The 18,960-nt window shown below is 40.1% G+C and overlaps 1 protein-coding gene across 1 annotated transcript in view; it reads left to right on the top strand.

The window, feature by feature from the left end:
- THSD7B (thrombospondin type 1 domain containing 7B) overlaps positions 1 to 18,960 on the top strand; it is a 260,791-nt gene that overhangs the window by 160,102 nt on the left and 81,729 nt on the right. The window contains exons 12-13 of the mRNA XM_086750826.1: positions 663 to 857; positions 5,065 to 5,328. Coding sequence (XP_086606952.1) covers positions 663 to 857; positions 5,065 to 5,328 — 459 coding nt within the window. The remainder of the gene's footprint in view (positions 1 to 662; positions 858 to 5,064; positions 5,329 to 18,960) is intronic.

Genomic DNA, 18,960 nt, shown 5'->3' with positions numbered 1-18,960 from the left:
TCACCTCCCAAGAGGGGGAGAATCACCTCCCAGAGGGTGAGAATCACCTCCCTCGACCTGCTGGCCACGCTCCTCTTGATGCAGCCCAGGATGCGGTTGGCCTTCTGGGCCGCAAGGGCGCATTGTCGGCTCATGTTGAGCTTCTCGTCCACCAGCACTCCCAAGTCCTTCTCCTCAGGGCTGCTCTCGATCCATTCCCTGCCCAGCCTGTATTTGTGCCTGGGATTGCCACGACCCAGGTGCAGGACCTTGCACTTGTTGTTCCCTTCACCTGAAATATGGAAAATATGTCAGTTTTGGAGATGGAAGCTTTATTTTACACTTTATGGCACATAACCATAGTATTATATCTTTTCTTTCTTGGTTGTACAATGTATCATTGGTTAGACTGTTATCCCAACCCTTACAGTGACGGCCTCCTTGAGAATATTGAATTTATATAATCATTTAGATAACACACTGCTCAAATAAGAATGTGTCTTTATGGTTTTGTGAAGCTTCTAGCACATCTTGAGTGACACGTGAATAATGACCTAAAAATAAATCAGCTTTATCCTATTAACCCAGGAGAGCGAATCTCACATAGAACACAAGTGCTGACTACGTAGAGTGTAATGCAATATATATTAGAATATAAAGATTTCTGTACCTTTGCTTTCCAGCTGTTTCGTGCCTGTCAGAGGATGACGACTCTGCCAGTGTCAATGACTGTGTGCGGTGGGCAGGGGCTATGCCGTCTCTTGTGCAGGAGTGTCTCGTTCCGTGCAAAGACGACTGCACGTTTACCCCCTGGTCTAAATTTACAGCATGCTCCTTTGACTGTGAATCAACTAGAAGCAGGAGACGGTCACTCACAGGTATAATCTTTTACAATATTTATCTGGTAGTGATACTTGTGAATAGTGTTTCTCAGATGTTCATGGACTGATGTTGGGGTTTTGTGAAAATCTAGACAGAACAGTGATTGTCCTTAATTGATTTTTTTTGATCTAACACTGATCATTGCCTGCTTTACGCACACACATTTTGGTATGAGAATAGTACAGAAAAACTGAGTTCATGGAAAGCCTTTTTTTTAGATAGAAACCAAATAAAACAGTGCTTATGCGTTTTGCAAGTTTCTCTGACCTATTAATCTGCGAAGCATGCAGCAAATGTGTATACAAGATAAAAAATCAGTATGTTTTTCTACTTAAGACTGTTGAAATCTGGATGAATTTTAAAGCTGAGAGTTTTGTGCTCAGCAGTATCCAGTAGTTCAACAGGGCAAATTAATACCATGAATAAAGAAAAAACAGTATAGTTAAAACAGTTTTGTTTTATCTTTCCTATGCATTCATTAAGCACACAAATTCAAACCATTTCATGGAGCAGTTTCCCATACTTGCTGTCATGGTTTGTTATTATGTTATTTGAATGCTGACCAAACTGAAAAACTTCAAAGCTCTAGAGCGTCAATAGTTTGGAGGTGCTTGTTTTGTTAGTTGTCTTCTCCCTACACACATAGCTAAAACAAATTGAAATGGATTATACTGTTTTCAGAAGTTTTACACAAAATTTACTGTTACTGTTATCCTGAACACTCAATCTTTTCATATTTTTGTGTTGAGAGCTATGGTGCAGCTGGATTGAGTTTGCTCCATTAATGGAGGTCAAACTTCAGAGAGTTCTACTGTGGAGTAAAATACTAACATTGCTGTAAAAATATCTGCTGGGATAATGCCTGGGAACGGAAGTGTGGTGGCTACCACCGTTCTTTTCTTCTAGGCTCCCTTGTACCTGGCTGCTAGGCTATCTTGTTATTCAGTTTGGTACTGCTGGAATGATCCAAGTTTTTAGTAACTAACAATTACAGTATACAGATGTAATGACTTCAAGCTGCTATTTGTGAGTATGGCTCATTAAAGGATAAAGATTTCTCTTTTACATAAAAATCATTATTATACAATGGTCTATTGTTTCTTCCAGAGAGCTTGTTCTAAAATGTTCTCTATTTCAATGTTTATAGTAGTAGAAATCCTCTGTCCCTATCAGAATAATAAGTGCCTGATCTTATAGAAAGTATGTTAAGAATTAAGTCAATACTTACTTCCAGGTAGTTTTAAATCTGAATTTTCTTTATGAACATTTGTGCAAGTTACAAAACAGTATGGTCCTGCCGATCCCCTTTCTTACTCTATTTTACAGCAGACTTAGATCCATTCAAGTAACTGGACCAAAAATGGTTTCTGATATTCAGGTTTTAATGGCTTATCTCCTCACCTGCATTGCATTTGTGATCAAACACCACCAGTCTCTCCTGTGTGACCTTCCTGGGTCCCCCTCCTCCCACTGGAAAGGAGCTCATGATCTCAGCCTGCTCCCAGCAAAGGTGTCCTGAAAAGCAAGTGGTGAACACACAGTGGGTGTCCCAGGTGGTGCCTGGTGTGGGGACAGCACACCACCACAGAGAGCAGCGAGGGAGGGCCAAATCAGACATCGGTTTTGGTTTCACACCAGTTCAAAAGGGGAAGTTGATGCGATTAGTGCTGACCTGTCTTTGCATAAAATTCCATGAAAAATGGAGCTGGCCAGAAGTCTTGGAGAAATCTCATCCTTGTGAACTCAGTCCGAAGATTTAAGGAAAATACTGTTTGGGAAGTACTTCATGCTGTTAAGACTCCTTTATCCATTTGTATTCCACCTTTCTGTAAGCATGCATGAATTATGCCTCCTTGTCCAACACAGTGTATGTCTGTGCTCAAGCGAGTGCTTCGGCTTCGTTATAAGAGTTCATTAACAATGTCATTTAGTGGGAACTTGCTAATTGTTTGCTAAGTATTTGCTTGCCTCCCACTCAGTTTTTAGTAGTATTATTCATTTTACTTTGTAAGTAATCATAGACTCTGCGTATAAAATTAGTCATTACTCAAGAAGCAAAAGACTTATTACAGAACATATCAAAATTCAAAGTCATTATAATCAAAACACAGTTTTTAGGTAAGTCTTCAGTTAATTAATACAGCCAGTTAATCCACTGTACTATGGATACAATGCTTTTCTGTAGAACGATGTATATTTAATGTTTCTTATAGTTTTTCTGTATAGCATATACTACCTGATAGTAATTAATGTATATAATAATTGCTAGTGTTCAGAAATTTAGAAAAGAAAATGCTGTTTAATTGAGGGATTTATTTCCTTGAAAATTTTTGCAGTGGTATTTTTAATGGTAATTTCTAAAACAGTCTGGGAAGATGATAAAAATACCACCATCACTAATTCTAAAGCTGCTCCTTTGTGAAGAGTATGGGATGAATGTCACTTTTGCCCTTAGAATAGGACTTTCATAGCAACTTCCCTAAAGGGAAGAATCCTACAAAACAGATGGCAAGCAAGTTGGAAAAAAAATGTTGTGTAAGTGTGAGATTATTAGCATCCTTACCTGTGTCTGATGTGCTTCATGTAATAACAGCAAAAGATGGGCAAGTCCCAAATTCCCATGTTTACTAATACAGTGCAGAACGTACAGCTGTACGTATATACTGAGCTTGTGCCTTCTGTCAGCTTGTCAAACATAAAATGCTGGAAATGCCACTAGAGAGCTCCCAATCTATTTAAAGCCTTTTAAAAGCGTTTCCTTGAAGTATATGAAGTTGTACCTCTCATACCTTACCCGAATTTGCTTATAAATATATATATACATATGTATATCTGTACATACAAAAATATAAAGGTGCCAGCACTATCTGATTTCTTTGTGTTTATTATCCCTTTGTGCTGGCAAATTTTACATTCCCCAGAATGCTGGAAATACAATTTTGAAAGAGCTGGGTCTTAAAGGACAACGATATTAAAGGTCTACGGTCTGTGCCTTTCTCTTTGGAGGTACATATTTGTACACAAACAGTTATTAATGTCAGCCAACTTGTGCTCCTACTGATGTGTGATGAAATGACTTTTGGTTCCAGAGAGTGAGTTGTTGGGTTATGTAACTTATATTTTTGGTTTAGTATCTTATTTGCGTGCAATACCAAAGAGAAAACATTTTGTTTGAGATCAAACAATGTTTTGCAGAAGTATTTTTATCATGTCCAAGATCCCCAAGGAACTTTTGGAGGATGGGATACGGATGTGGTTTGTTAGCGAGGATGGATCCTTCCCTTCTGTGCAGATGTCAAGTGCAAAGACGTTCTTGAGCTCAGTCAGCATAAAGATAGCTCCACGTCACATTGGCTAACCCATGCTAAGAAAAGCATTGATTTTATCTTTAGAGGCTGTGTACAGACCTTTTTTCCTTGGAGCAGCTGTAGGGATGGAGGGAGCATGAATTCTCCTCTTTATGTTATCTCTCCTTCTACTGGGAACCTCTTCCTATGCCTAGAAGTCCTCCAGGAGCAGGGCATGGAGAGTGCAGTTGCAGAGAGCTGTACCCCAGGTTTATTTGAATGCTTCTTCTTCCTGAAGCTACCGAAAGATCTGTAAAGAGCTGCCTTTTAAAACCTGTTGAAGGAATAGGGGAAAAGAAAACATTAAACCAAATATAACCATTGAAATGCTTTCCAGCCCTGATAATTTACTGAGGATTATCTTTTCTGTTTTCTTCAAAGCATGCTATGTGTGCAGAGTGCATCCTTAACTAGTTTGTAAAGTAGCCTCAAAGAAGTTGTGGCTAATATAGAGTCCTCTGGAAGTTGTCCTGGCAACCATTGATTGCAAGCAAATAGAGAAAAAAAAGTCAATTTATTTTCATCAGATAATTAGAGAAAGATTATATTATATAAAATTACAAAGCATTTTCTTGGTAGACCATTACTAGGGTAAGACTTGGAGTTTTGTTCCTTGCTCTACCCATCAAAACCATATTTCCAAGTTCTCTGGTTGCCCCTGGAGATAAATACATCGTCCTTGCACTCCAGAGCACTGGCAGGAGCTAATAGATGCTTCAGAAACATTCCTGAATATTAACATTCAGATTGTCTTGGTTCTAATGTGTTGAATTCATGCAAGTATAAATAATATGACGTGTTGTTATCAAAAGTAGCAGATGTTAAGCTAACGAACAGATTTCTGTGGTTGGAACAGGGCGAAGCAGAAAGCGAGACAAATGCCAGAACACAGAAGTTTATCCTCAAGTTGAAACAGAACTGTGCCCCTGTGAGGTGTTCATCTCCCAGCCCCATGGAAATTGGTCCGAGTGCATTATCGGAGGACGTACATCTGAGCCGCAATTGGGAGCGCGATCCCAGCGAGATGCCAGGGAGTGTGGCGAGGGTGTACGACTGCGAGCTATTGCCTGTTACGATAAGACCGGCAGACTTGTTGAACCATCTCGCTGTAGCAGTTCGGGTAAGGAGATTTAAAAAAAGAGATTAAAAATTATACAACACGTGTAAATAGCCGTGATGCTGAGCACAGTTATTCACTCAGCAGTTCATTTTGGAGCCTGTCATAGGTGTGTACTTGTTTACTTACTGGATTGAACAGCTTTTACAAGGTTGCTGTGAGTGTTGAACTTTGTTATTCTACTATCTTCTTAGTGCTCTTAATGCTAAGGTTTTCCTTGATATAGGGATCTGCTGGCATTTCTACTATGGAAATTTAGTAGAAGAGGGCTAAAATTGGCTATGCTGTCAGAATACCAGAGACATTTATTTATCTTAAAAACCCGTAAAAGTATAAGCTTAGGAGAACAAGAAACTATATTTCAATTAGCATTTTGTTTTAAGATCTTTCCTACTTCAGCTTTTACTTGTTTATAAATTTTTGTTCCTTTTTACTAGATTTGGAGGTTTGTACAGTTATTTTCAATGAAGGAATCAGGAATTTTCTTGAGATAATCATATTTAATTACAAAACCCCTGCGATGTCACCTGTTGTCATTCATGCCAAGTACACATGACTTCAGCAGCCAGTGGACTCCTCCTTGCAGTTTCGTGCCAGTCTCGACCTCAAATTGATACACAGCATGTATTCCAATTTCATTGCTTGCTGGCATTTGGGACTGTGGTTCTGTCCACTTATATTTCACATACAATGGAGTAGCCTGTATCAAACAGAAATGGGGCAGAATTAGAAGTATAGCAAGCAGGAAATGTCATTCCATCAAGATATTTCCTCCTAGTTTCCATAATTTGCAGTTCATCACAATTATTACCTTAAATTGATTTACAGACAGAAGCCCTTAACTTAAGGACAAATTCTGTACCCATGCTGCCCCCAAGCCACTAACGCGCTCTGACTTACAGTCAAAAAACTTAGGACACCACACAGTGTGATGTAGTAGGTTGGAAGACTGATGGTGAGCTATATGGTGGGAGAGGGAGAAATGATGTCTCAGGAGGAGATTAAGTGATACAATGGGAACCACTAATGTTCCAACAGATATAAGGGAGCAGAGAAAAAAGTGGGGCTGCTCTGTGGAGGGTCTTCAGGATGAGCATCAGCAGCTTGAGCTGGATGTAATAAAAAGGAAAAAAACCCCACCCTAATGAAGTGATTCAGTCCTGGAGTGAATTCCTCTCACAGCTGTTGATGGCTGTTCCAGCTGGCTGCACAGATTCATAAAGCAGCTTTCCGTGGTTTGTGTTTTGACAATGTGCTGTTGTACCAATTGATTATGCCTTTGTGGCCCATGAAGGAGGAATGCTATACCTTTCCCCCACAACATTACCTTTTCTTCTGCAAAAAGGGAGCTGTTGGGTTTTGAAAGGTGGGTTTGCCTGTGCCATGACTTGCTCTTTTGAAAAACTCAGGGTTTTTATCACTAATAAAAAAAAAGGAGGTTGTCTCTGCGTGGGTCTTTTCTGAATAACCTTGAAGCTTGTTTTCTGTCAGTGATATTTATGTGGCATTTTTAATGGTCTGGCTTCTCTTAGGGAGAAAGTAGGGAGTGGTAGCTCAAGGGGATTATTGGTTTTCTTGTTTTCAGCTTTTTATCTGAGCAGAAATGATTGCAACATGGTCCTGGCTCAGGACCTACGTCAAAAGCCAGGATGGTGGTCAGTGCTGTACAGCAGAGCCCTGTTGTATGCCCTTCCTCCTGCACTCTATTTATAGAGTCCTCTGAAGACCTTTAGGTTTGGAAGTGGGATGTAAAGGAGGGGTGAGATGTTTCCACCTTCTGGATCCCCTGTAAAAGTTCCCCTAAGGATGAACAACTAATCTCCAGCCAGACTCCTGTTTAATATCCAGAATGCGTAAGCTCATAGTTGCTACCCAGTGTTGGACATCTTCTGGTCCCTGCAAGGTGAGCGGGAAAGCAGCGTTGCCTTAGTCTCCAGAAGACAGGAATATTTTGGTGACACTGGGTGTGGAGTGCCCAAAAGTGGGCATAAAGCTCCATAGGCTCCACTTGGGACTTGCCTTCCAACCAGAGCACTTGAGTGAAGATAAGCCAGATATTTATGGTCTCTAGAGCTGGGAGCTTTCAAAATGCACTTCTGAGCACGTTATTGAATTAGTGATAGAAACAAATCATTATCCAATTAATAATTAGCAGAATGTTATTCAGCCATAATAGAGAAAAGCAAATTACAGAAGCATGCAGAATTTCTAAGCCCTGAGAAATCATTCATGACAGTTTTTTTTTAAACAGCTCAGTTTATCTTGTTCACAATTAGTATCAGGTGACCTTTTAACATTTGCTAGCAGACCATATTTATGCTTAATTAAGCCATTCCCTTGTCTGCTGAATGCCAGTCACTGTGATATCTAGGCATTGTTCTTGCTTTATGAGCTGCGGGGGTAAGCGTGTTCCTCTTCTCTTTCTTTCAGGTCTTCTGACTTCTCTTTGTTTGCAGCTCTTTTCCTTTTGCAGAGTAGTGCTCTTCCTTCCCCTTGATCCAGGACAACAGTGAGAAGTTGTAAGACTTAGACCTCAGTTCTTTGCTGGGTCCTTTTGATGAACTTTTACAAAGTGTAGGAGGACAGATGTAAGGATGCAGACTTTGCCTTAAAGTGGATTTAAGTTTGTCCCATACTTGATAGTGCCATGAGTACAAGGTATAGGACAATAAAAATGGTATGAAATATAGTAGATTAGTTTGTAACTTTTATAGAGAGTAAAATTTGGGCTCTTGCCTTCTTGCAGCAATTATTTTCACTTTCCCTGACTGAAACTGGCTGTTGAGCTCACCACTTCAGTAGGATTTAGTTCACCCATGTCAGTGTGACTTATTACATGAATGTACCATAGTTACCAAGTGAATGTACTGTGAGTCTGAGTCTAATATAGAAATTAGTCACTGGTCAGAGGGGTTCAGGGTCTGAGGCCCTGATCTTAAACTTGAGTTTTTTGAGAAATTCTGCATTTACAACTTGTGAGGGCAGCAAACCAAGCCAAAAAAGCATTAAAGTCTGTTCATCTGTGTTTGTCAGCAGTCTAGACTCCAACTCTCCTAAGCCTATTATCTGCAAATATATTAACCTTTTAAGCATACCTTCTCAATAGAAAATGGATTTTTTCACCATTGATGTAGCTACTGCACACAGAGTATCTCAGGGTCCAAAATCAGTGAAGACAAAAGCGTTCCAGCTTTGACTTAATGGAAATGCAACATTAGCTTGCCTGGTCTTCTACAATTTCTGCTGTGAGCCCTGTCAGGACCTGAGTCCTGGGCTGGCGGGAGCTCTGCCCAGACCCAGGACAGCAGAGCACAGCTTGCGAGAACCCTTTGGGTCAACTGTAGTTGGTACACAGCTCACAACCTTGACGAGTTTGCCTGTCCTCGCCGCAACTTAGTCTTGGTTTAGCTCATGATCATTAGATATGACAAGCTTAAAAATACAAATCCCAGGGCTTTAAAAATGTTATTCCTTTCTACACCAAACCTTTTCTCTGATGTCCAAAAAAAACCCCACACCATAGCTTTTTTTTTCATGACTGGCTTTTGTGATTAATGTACTGCTTTATTTTAGTGGTGTCATCGTTTTCCTTCATGCATTTTACAATAAGCCCAAGAAATGAATGACCTGCAGTTTCCAAATTGAGCTAATTCTTTTTTTTTGCTGAATTTGATTCACTCTTCTTTTCCTTCCTTTAATTTGGAAATGCACTTATGAAATTATGGATAGAGGTAACTATCTGTAATTGTATTACAAAAATGTAATTGATAATTTCCCTCAATTTGTCTTCCCATCAGAAGGCTGGATTGTATTACATTCAGCTTGCTGCTAGTCCAGAGGGTCTTCATTCTCTGGCTGGTGTTTGGAGTGTCCTCTTTGGACACGAAATTGTCCTATTAATAGCAGTTCATCCACCTCTCAATCTGTCCTCTGAGTTCCTTGTACTGTTTTTGAATTTCCACCTCCTTTGTCCTTTGTTTTGAATTATTTCGTGTAGTTCTTTTGCCTCTCTTTCTTGTGTACTGTGCCAACAGGGTTGGTTTTTTTTTTTTTTTTTAATCTTAGAGGAACATAGGGTGCCTCATCTGTTCCAAATCAAAGACTGGAGATTTCTGTGCTTTTGCACAGAGGTTCTGCTTTTGATTCGACAGGCAATTTCTGGAAAGCAGGAATTTATGAAGAGCGCTTATACTATTCAAATTCTGCTGTGCTCGCAACAACAGGAACCTGGAAGAAAGACACAACAGATAAATAGATCTTGGCTTTAAATCACAGAGCTGTTAGCTTCCACCTGCAGTCACCTTAAAAAGCTTTAATTATCTCTAAATTTATGAAGGGCACGGTAGGGATGCTCGTATACCGCCTTATTCTCAACAGTGCAGTGTTTTGTGGTACATGGTTTAGTTGTGGGTGGACAAATCAAAGAGGACTGGGGTTGCTCAGAGGGTTGCCTGGCACCTGCGAATGCAGGGGTGTCATTCGTGTCGTCGACATGACACTGCTACTGGGAATGCTGCTGGCAAGGTCACTTCTTAAAAATGTCAACTTTAATCCCAGGTGGGTGGGATAAGCAAACAGATGCACCAGGAGGAGTTAAAAATTTGGATGGTGTGAAAATTCATCATTTTTGTGGCTGCTGGAGGGATGTTCCCTGCTCTGAGGCACATCAGGGCAGCGTGTGCCAGCACTGCCAGTGCTGCTTCTGTCCTGACGAGCTGTATCCCCAGCACTGAGAGATTTAGGACAATATGCAAAGGTCATGGATCAGGAATTTCAATTCCTACTGCTGAAAACCAGGTAGTATCAAGTCTTATGAAGTCTGATTTTTTGAAAGGTCAGCCCAGAGTAGTGCTGTATTTCTACCTGGGGCATTCCTCTGGGCTTTGCGCTTCCTTACATGAAAATCCTGGCCGCCAGCTTGATAGACATTGCTTGACCTACCTGTGAATTAACACAAGGACCTGCTCTGAATCCCTGCGGTATATGAATCCCTGCACTGTCATTTTAGGGGAAAATGAGCCGTTTTCAGGTAGCTTTTAATCATTAAGATATTAATAATCTTTCTGCAAAATTTTATTTGCGTATGTCAAAAAACTGTAGGCAGAGCTTAATAGGTTAAAGCAATGTGACCCAAGTTTATGGTGGACTGATAGCAAAATTTACTTTTTCTGCAAGGTAGCAATTCTGGAAGAAAAAAACTTTATTGAATACGTACCTGTTTATTTTTGAAAATATATGTCTTCTGGCATTTATTGCAGTATATGTTTTTCTGTATCTGGTAAATTTTATTTTGAAGAATGAAATTGTTGCAGAAATCCCTGATTTTGTTTTGAAAATCTTCAGAAATAGAAACTTTCACCTATGTTTTTGAAAATATTCTTAAGTGTTTGATTTCATTTTTAGTCTAAATGAAATTTTATCTTGAAATTTCATTTTTGAGCACAAACCATTAATTCAGGAATCCAACCAGTTTTCGTTTTATGTGGTTTCTGTACTTGCCTAAAGAGCTTCCCACAAACGTCTTATGATGAGGCCTTATTTCTGGAGGTCTCACTCTTGACAGCCTTATTTCTTTTACAAGGAGAATGGGGAACCCTGCTTGTGCTGTCCTCTTCACAGCTCCAGACCCCACACGTGACGGCCTCAGAGTGCCACCTGCTCCCTAAAAGTGTGGGAGCAGTAGGTGGTCTTGGCACCGTCAGTTAGTTGTAACATGTAGACCTGATGTTCAGACTACCCTACCCTTCTTTTGACATTTGGGTTTAATTAAATATTACAATACTTCTGTTTCTCTCTGTGGTTTCCCCCATGTGTCTCTGCAGTATTTCTCTCTGTGGCCTTTTTATTACAGAAAAATTACTGTATTACTTACCAGGACAAAGCTTTTCAAAGACTGCTTGAGGAAGAAGTTTTATCTAAAAATTCACCTTATTTTCTGCCCATCCCAACCCCTGCCATGGGAATTAAGGCTGAGTTTGGATCACAGGTGGCCAAAAGGTGTTGCCAGCTGCGGATGGGGCTGTCCTACCCTCCCATTCCCGCTTCAGGACTCTTCAAAGCCACTGTCACCTTTGACTGGTTTTCTGCTATCTCAGAGCTAAATAGCTTCTAAACTTAGCCCTGAAATCCTGGCTGGGTTCTCCTCTGGACCTCTCTCCAACGTTTCTGCACCTCTCCTTGGGTGTGCAGTGACACTCTTAATTACAGCGGTGGCTGCCAGGGGAGCTGTAAGGACAGAAGCAGAGCCCGTAAAGGACCTGCCCTCCATTTCTTGTTTGACTACAGGATTTTTACATTTTACTATCATAACAGTGCTCAAAGAACATTGATTTATTCCTTATATTTTCCTTTCCTTTTTTTTCCAAATTCTGTTTGCCATAGGGGAATTTGGCCACAGTTCTTCCTTCCTGGATGTTAAAAGAGTGAAATCAAATGAAAATGGTTCACAAGACAACTGCTCAGACATTGCTTTTCTCTATGTTTTTCTGGCAACAGAATCAAAGGTAAACAGCCATCAAAAAAGTTATTTCTGAATGGGTCAAACTGGCTATCAAAAAAGCTTATTTAAAGCAAGACTTCCCCTGAGGCGTTAGTACACAGAAATGCACATTCTTCTGGATCCTTATCTTCTTACAAAAAGCAAGTATGCATCTTACAAGGAAATATTTAGAGGATTAGCTATTTTATCCTCTGTAGGTGCTGCATTTACTCATAGTGATGTCTGTTGTTACTCCTTGACTCTAAATATAAATCTTTATAGCGTGTCTTTTTGCCCAAATTTCTTTTATGCTTTTTGCTGCATTCTATAAAATGACCCTTTTGAAGAAGCAGCAATACCTGACTATAAGGAATGATTTTTTTGCTAACCTCAGACGGGCTTTCTTGTTCTTGACAATCACCACCAGCCGCCGCTTTGCCGGAGCACCTCTGTCCACCCTTGCTCATGTCCGCGCCTCTATTATTAGGCTCAGTCATTTTTTTTCTGTTTTTGACAGGTTGATTAAAGCTCTTCCATGGGAGTCAGGAACGTTTTTAGTGTAGAAATAGTAAGTGGGTGTAGAAATAGTGTATCAAAGGTTTACGAGAGCTTTGATAGCAAGTTGATCCACTGGACGATCTACTGCCCTGGTTTCTGCAGTAGGCCACAGCAAAGAGTACCTCTTTGAAACGTGGCCTGTCTCTTCGGCCTTAATAAGGCGTTTGTCACAAATACAGCCTGTTATGAAGCAAGGCTCTAATAAAGTGTTGCCATACAAGATAAATTTAGAATTAACATTTTTCCCTCCCTGTGTGTTGTTCCGTTTAGTATGTTATATTGGAAGTATGAAGAAATAGCATTTTAGCCCAATCCTTGTCATGAACTATGTACTCTGGTGTTAAGACCTCTACACTCTTCTGCTCATGGAGAACTTCATGATCCCTGTGAGAGATGTGTAACTGTACTGGGAAGCGACATGTACTGGTGGTAGTTCACAGAATTCCCCTTGTGTCTTAAAGTTTTTTTTTTTCAATGTTTTTTTTTTAGCCTGATTGTCTTTTATACAGTTCAGATGAGCAGGACTTTCAGGCAAATAAATGAATGACAAATAATATTTAAGTGAAAGTCAGAATTTCATAGCTTTACCACTACTGAGGAGCCCTGTGCCAACTGGACATAACAGGCTTTTTCGTGGGGTCCGGTGAGAGTTTAAGGGTTTCACATCTGACATAATCTGAAGATCTTCAGCAGCAACATCATGTGTTTCTGCTTGTATAGAATAAGAGTTCTACAAAAATAAGAATTCCACTTTTTGCACGTGGGCCAGTATCTGAATGAAATGAACTGACTGCCAGAGCAGCAGTGAGTTTGCTGGGGCACGGCGTATAGCAATAAAGTTAGCATGACAGGGGGAGATGGCCTGACTTAGGAAAAGTGAATGAATTTAAACTTCAGCTCAGTCTGCTTTAAGCATTATCATAACGATATTTATGGGTAACTGAGAATTTGTCCTGCTTTAGACTATTCCTGGGTCTGAGATACACTTTGAAATCTCTCTGTCCTCCAAGGCTTGAAAATGAGTATGGTAAAATTAAATCACTGAGCGCTTGGTTTGCAAAACTTCTAGTATCCCTTACTACAGACAGAGATTCCCTCTATGAAATCTTGGATCTGATTTGTATTTGGTAACATGGAGGAGTGACCATTAAAAATCGTATTATTCAACAAGATTGCATTGCTTTCTGCCTCTGTCTGAATTCATTGAAGTCCTTCAGCAGAGGAGATTGAACGACGCTACCAGAGTGCTCAAAGTCACGCTGCAAAATTGAAACAAAAGTCTATCAGGAATTCAGTACATCAATACTCTGTGCTGGGGCCTGCTAACGTCACAAAAATGTCCTATTTCCATCTCAAGGTTTTCCATCATCTAAATGAGCTGTGCTGCTCTCCCCGTGCCTAAGCTGTGGAAAACCAAGACTGTTGCCTTTCTTAAAATCCTGTTTCCATCAGATGTTTTTTATAGTACAGCTTTATTTAAGAAGGTCAGATGCCTTTGTATCCCTGCCTCTGTAGCAAGGTGCCCTCTAGTAGCAGGAGTGAAACTCCTTATCTGAGCAGGGTGGGCCTTGCGGCAGCTGCCTGACATTCGGAAAAGCACTCACAGATCTTCCTAATGTCGGTAATGGTTAGTGGCATCTTTAAAACAGCAGCAGTATAATTAAAGTGTGTAGTTAGGTTTCTCATTTAATGTCGACGAGACGTGAAGGCACTGAGGCGGTGTATTGATTTAAATGTATTGATCTGGGGGTCACTGTGTCACTTGCCACCCGTGATGGCAAGGAGGGAGGTTGCGGAGGTCGCTGCAGGCTCAGAAGCTTCTCCCTGCCTCTTCAGTGCCTTTGTGACCTGCTGTTGAACAGAGACCCTTACGCTTGGTAATACCTCTCGAGTTTGGAAATTAAGGCACTGGGAACGCATGTTTGAAAAAAAAGAAAAAAAAAAAGAAAAAAGAAAAGGTTTTTTTTTTCCATGTTATTATGAGCCTTCTTGATAATACCAGTTGCACATGGATCTAATTGCTTTGTGTTCCTTTCTTCTGCAGAGTCATCTGATGGTTTATTTTGTCTGAAATAAGAGCAGTATTACAATGCACAGTACGTGCCGATTATCAGGATATGAGGAAATGCCTCAGCATTTCCCATTCTGTAAAATGGAAGCCGTCGTGTTGCTGTCTGAGGGAAGCTGTCTAAATGAGGCTTGTCTGTGTCCTGGGGTTGCAGCTTGGCAGCTGAAATGAGGTGGCATATTGTGTTGACAGTGCCGAACGTCGTACGTTTGGAAACTGGCAGAACGATGCTTTCCGCGGAGGGCCCCAAACTCTGAAATTGAGTTTCTTAGTGTGTTCCAGCAAAGCCTGAAACCATTGACCTTCAGGCCATAGATGATTTACTGATGGGGGCGGATATTTTTGATGACATTTGGCGGCAGCTTTCTCCCAGTGATGGACCCTTGGCTCTGGAAGACACTTTTTCGCCTGGTCTAAATTGCCCAAGTCTATATTGATCTTCAGAGCAGTCTGCAATGCACGTCTGTTTTCAGCGCTACTGTGCAATTGGTCCTCCGAGAGAAGTCAGGTGGGGGTGAAAGGGGAGAATTTGGCGGTCTGTGGACAATTTAATTTTGTCTTCGTGATGTATTGTGGAAGTGTGTTCAGCCTTTAAAAAAAGCCTTATTTTATTATATAAATCTCATAATAATAATAATAAAAAATAAACACAATCTCAGGTTTGTTTTAAAAATTTGCTTTTACTATGAATTGAGTAGCCTGAAGAACACACAGGCTAAACAATAATAATAAAGTGCAATGGGATGAGTTTCTTCCCTGATATATAGAAGGTGACGACACTGATAAAGGGAAAAAAAAGTTACTCAGTTTTGTTTGGACAAAGCAGATGATATTCCAAGTGGCAGGGTGATGAGCAAAGTATATAGAAGAACGCAGCTGAGCTACTACCCTAACTGCTGTTGATCCCAGTGGGAGATTTTTTATTTAAGGACTTTAAGATGTCAGGGCTCCCAAGCAGCCGACCCAGCCCTTCTCTGTGGGGGGGCAGCCCCAGGAAGAGCTCATTTTGGAGCCTGGACAGATTTGTGCAGTGGATTTCTGCCTGTCTGCATACAAAGTTCCCTAAGAGGTGAATATACGCTGTGAAGTCCTGTTTATTTGCACTCAGAAGGCAGCAGACAAGTCTCTCTTCTCCGGAGTTCTCAGCTTGTTCTGCAATCTGTTACAAGAAATGTTCTAATTAATGGCGATTTCCTTACTTAGTTGAAAGATTAAATATATCAACTGTTACGGTTTGTATGTAACTCAAACTGTAAGCTTGCAATTTCTTTAAGGAAGAAAACTAATGCAAAATCAAAAGAAATTAGGAATCATAATGCAAAGTCAGCTTCAACCCAACTGCCTCATCAGGATTTATAGAGACTGTGAAACTGAGCAATAAATCCAACCTTTGGATGAACTTCAATAACAATAATGTTGAGTTAAACTTCCCGGCGTTTTTTACAAGTCCTCTCTGGTCTATTTAGAATCTGTAATCAGTCTGCTACGAGATAACGAGAGCATATGCCTCTTTGTTGAGAAGAGTAAGTGGGAATAAATTAGCTAAGGGGGCCTATTATTTAAGCTTTGCAAAATATTTGATGTAGAAGTTATTTTTGCTGGGTTTTTTGGTTGTACATTTACTGAATGTATTAATCAGATTATCTCTTAAATTTCCCAGCTAGCAAACTAGTAATGCATAAAATCTCGCAAATCCTTGCATATTAAAAAGAAAAAAATAAACATTTGTTCCATGACAATATTACATCCTTTTCAGATGCAACTGAAGTTGTTAGCAAATTTCAGACTCCTAGATTTCTTCTGCTTAGTTTCCTTCAGTTAATAATGTTCTCCCTTGAAGCAGGATTTCAGTGTTTGGACCTGGATTGCTTAGGATGAGGTGCTTCCCTTGTAGCTCGCAAACTTCTGGAGCCTCTGGTTGTGCTGTGTAGCCCCACCTTATGCGGGGCATGGCAGGAAAGCCCCAACTGTAGGGCTGTCATCAACTGGTGCAGTTAAACTCTTAACTGCAGCCTGTGCTCGATGCTGAGTTTTAACCTGAGTTAAAACATGAAGTTTGCTCCGTAGGAGATCCTGGGGCTTCAACTGAGCAGAATCTGGTCCACCGAGTGCCATGGTTCACCAGGTCTCCCTTTTAAAGTCTTTAGCTATTGGTCTTTTAGCACCACATGGATTTACTGGTGTTATTCTACGTATTTCACAGTCAGTAACCAAATGAATGTAAATATTAATTGCGAAATGAATCATTTTTTTTTCTCTACCTTTGGTCTGTGTAATTAGAAACATTTCTTCTGTGTCACTGTCCACTCTCCTGCTCCCTTGTTTATTAGAGGGTGATCTCTCTTATCCTACAGACTCCGAGGGAAATTAGTGGTGTTATTACCAGTGGCAGTTGCAGTGATGCACAGAATTGTCCCTCACATGGTAATGACCTTGAGTTTTATGAAGCACCTCAAGGTTTACTAACAAGGGTAGAACAGCTAGAAGTTTGTTAATTGAAATGATGAAATATGTGAGAGAGGATACAAAGGAGTTTAAAGCCGATTCAATTAGAAGTGCATCTGTTTCCAAAGCTGCTGGAGAAATGTTCTTTATTTTCTAATCTCTTTTAAGTCAGCATCTTGGAATTCTCTTGGCACTTTTGTTTAACACTGTGTACAGACCTTAGACCCACAGGAAATTTATCATTTGGAAGTGCAACAGTCAGGTGGATGCCAGCATCTTATGTAGAGTAAGAGAGTAATGGTTGCTACATCACGTGTTTGAGCCTTCCCAGCACATCCTCTGTAATCTGTGGGTGCTTTGTTTATTACAGACACTTTAGGGAAGAGACTCCATTTGTGGCTTGTCGAGCAACAAGCACATTGTTCTTAATGAATAAATAATAGTAAAACGAGCTGTGCAGCCAAGGTAAATGCATTTGTTCATCCCATTAGGTTGACAGTGTCTCAGTAGTAAAACAATAGCACTTAAACATAGAAAAGGCTTATTTGATCATCCAGCTCATTTTTTTCTGCCAATCCAGGACTATTCCCAGTAGTATGTTTCAAAGTGCCTACTTAAATATCCTACGCACTGGTGTTTCTGTCGCGCCTTCTGCAACTTCTGTGTGCGCGCAGCTCCAGCTCTGTGGCGTTCAGGAGCCTGCTGCTGGTTCAGATAGGACAGAGGCTCTCATCTGTTGTTTCTAAATTAAGTTAGCTTTATTTTGACAGTATTTGAGATTTTGAGGATTTGAAAAAAAAAAAAGAGGTTAAAGAAAGCTGCATGAGATAATCTAAGAACACATGGAAAGCAGGCTGAGCAGGGCTGGCAAGAAGAGGACGTCTTTTTCCATAGAAGGTCTTGAAAACTCGATAAATTTTGGTACCAGCTTTTACAGAGGAGAGAAAAATGGGGCATGTGATGAAAGAGTGAGATGTTTAAGGATGATACTGACAAAATCAGCTGTGTAAACTCAACCTTGAGTTAGTCCCCTCAAGTTGAGCGACAGTAACGCAGAAATGTGTTTTTGCTGTTTCCTTTATTCATGTCCTGTTATGATAAGAAGTATTTCTCTGAATAACAGCCTGAATGTAGAACACTTTATTAGTAAGTTGTTTTAATAGGCTATTTATCTCCCTTGTTATATTTTTGTTTTGTTTTGTTTTGTATTATGCGCGATGCCAATGCTAAAGTTTTTTAGGAATGCCAATACTAGGATTATTATGGGTATCCAAACAGAAGTCTTCTCAGTCCCCTGGTAATGGCAAGCCATTGCTTGGCTCCTAGAGAGGAAAAAAAGTACCTCATTCTCATAGGCAATGGATGCGCTGAGTACAACATTATTTACTAGTTTCTCATAAAAAGATACCATAAAGGCATTCCCTATCTGAGCAGAGAGGATACATCCCATAAAGATGTTTGGAGGAAGATTTTTGTTGAATGAAACTTTGATCCATGAGTATCTCAGCATAGGATTAGCCTCGAGTGATTGACAGAAGAAATACTGGCAGCCTGTGAGAAGAGCTCGAAAGAAAGTTGTGTTCCCATTTTGATTCTGTAGCATTGTTCAGTATGGAGAATTGGCTTCCTCTGGGTAGTCTGGTAATTTAATGCTCTATTAGCTGGCCATTATTTGTTTATATTTAATGTAATTTAGAAATATGGGTGAGGAAACTCAAAAGTAATGAGCTGGCCTCTTAGCAACAGGACGTCTTTAGAAATTCTGTAATTCACAGAGGGATCCCCACAGCGCTTTCCAGGGATGGAATACAATAGATTTCTTTGGTTTTATTTATTATAACTTTTCCTTCCTTTTCCTTATGTTTCTTTTTTGTATTTTATTTCTTCTTTTGTCTTATATTTCTTTTTATTATAGAGGTAGGTCTTGAATTGCCAAAAGACTTTGCCCATTTTGCCTTCGCTGATTAGTTGATAAACCCTCTGTCTAATCCTCCTTTGAAACCAGGCACTTTCTTTGTTTCTGTTGAGAGTTAATTACCTAGGCTGTCACACAGCCCAAGGAAAAATGATATTTCATACGGTGGTG

Source organism: Chlamydotis macqueenii, chromosome 6 (assembly GCF_036417535.1).
Source record: "Chlamydotis macqueenii isolate bChlMac1 chromosome 6, bChlMac1.mat, whole genome shotgun sequence".
NCBI classification, from domain to species: domain Eukaryota; kingdom Metazoa; phylum Chordata; class Aves; order Otidiformes; family Otididae; genus Chlamydotis; species Chlamydotis macqueenii.
This window is presented reverse-complemented; position numbering and strand designations above follow the sequence as displayed.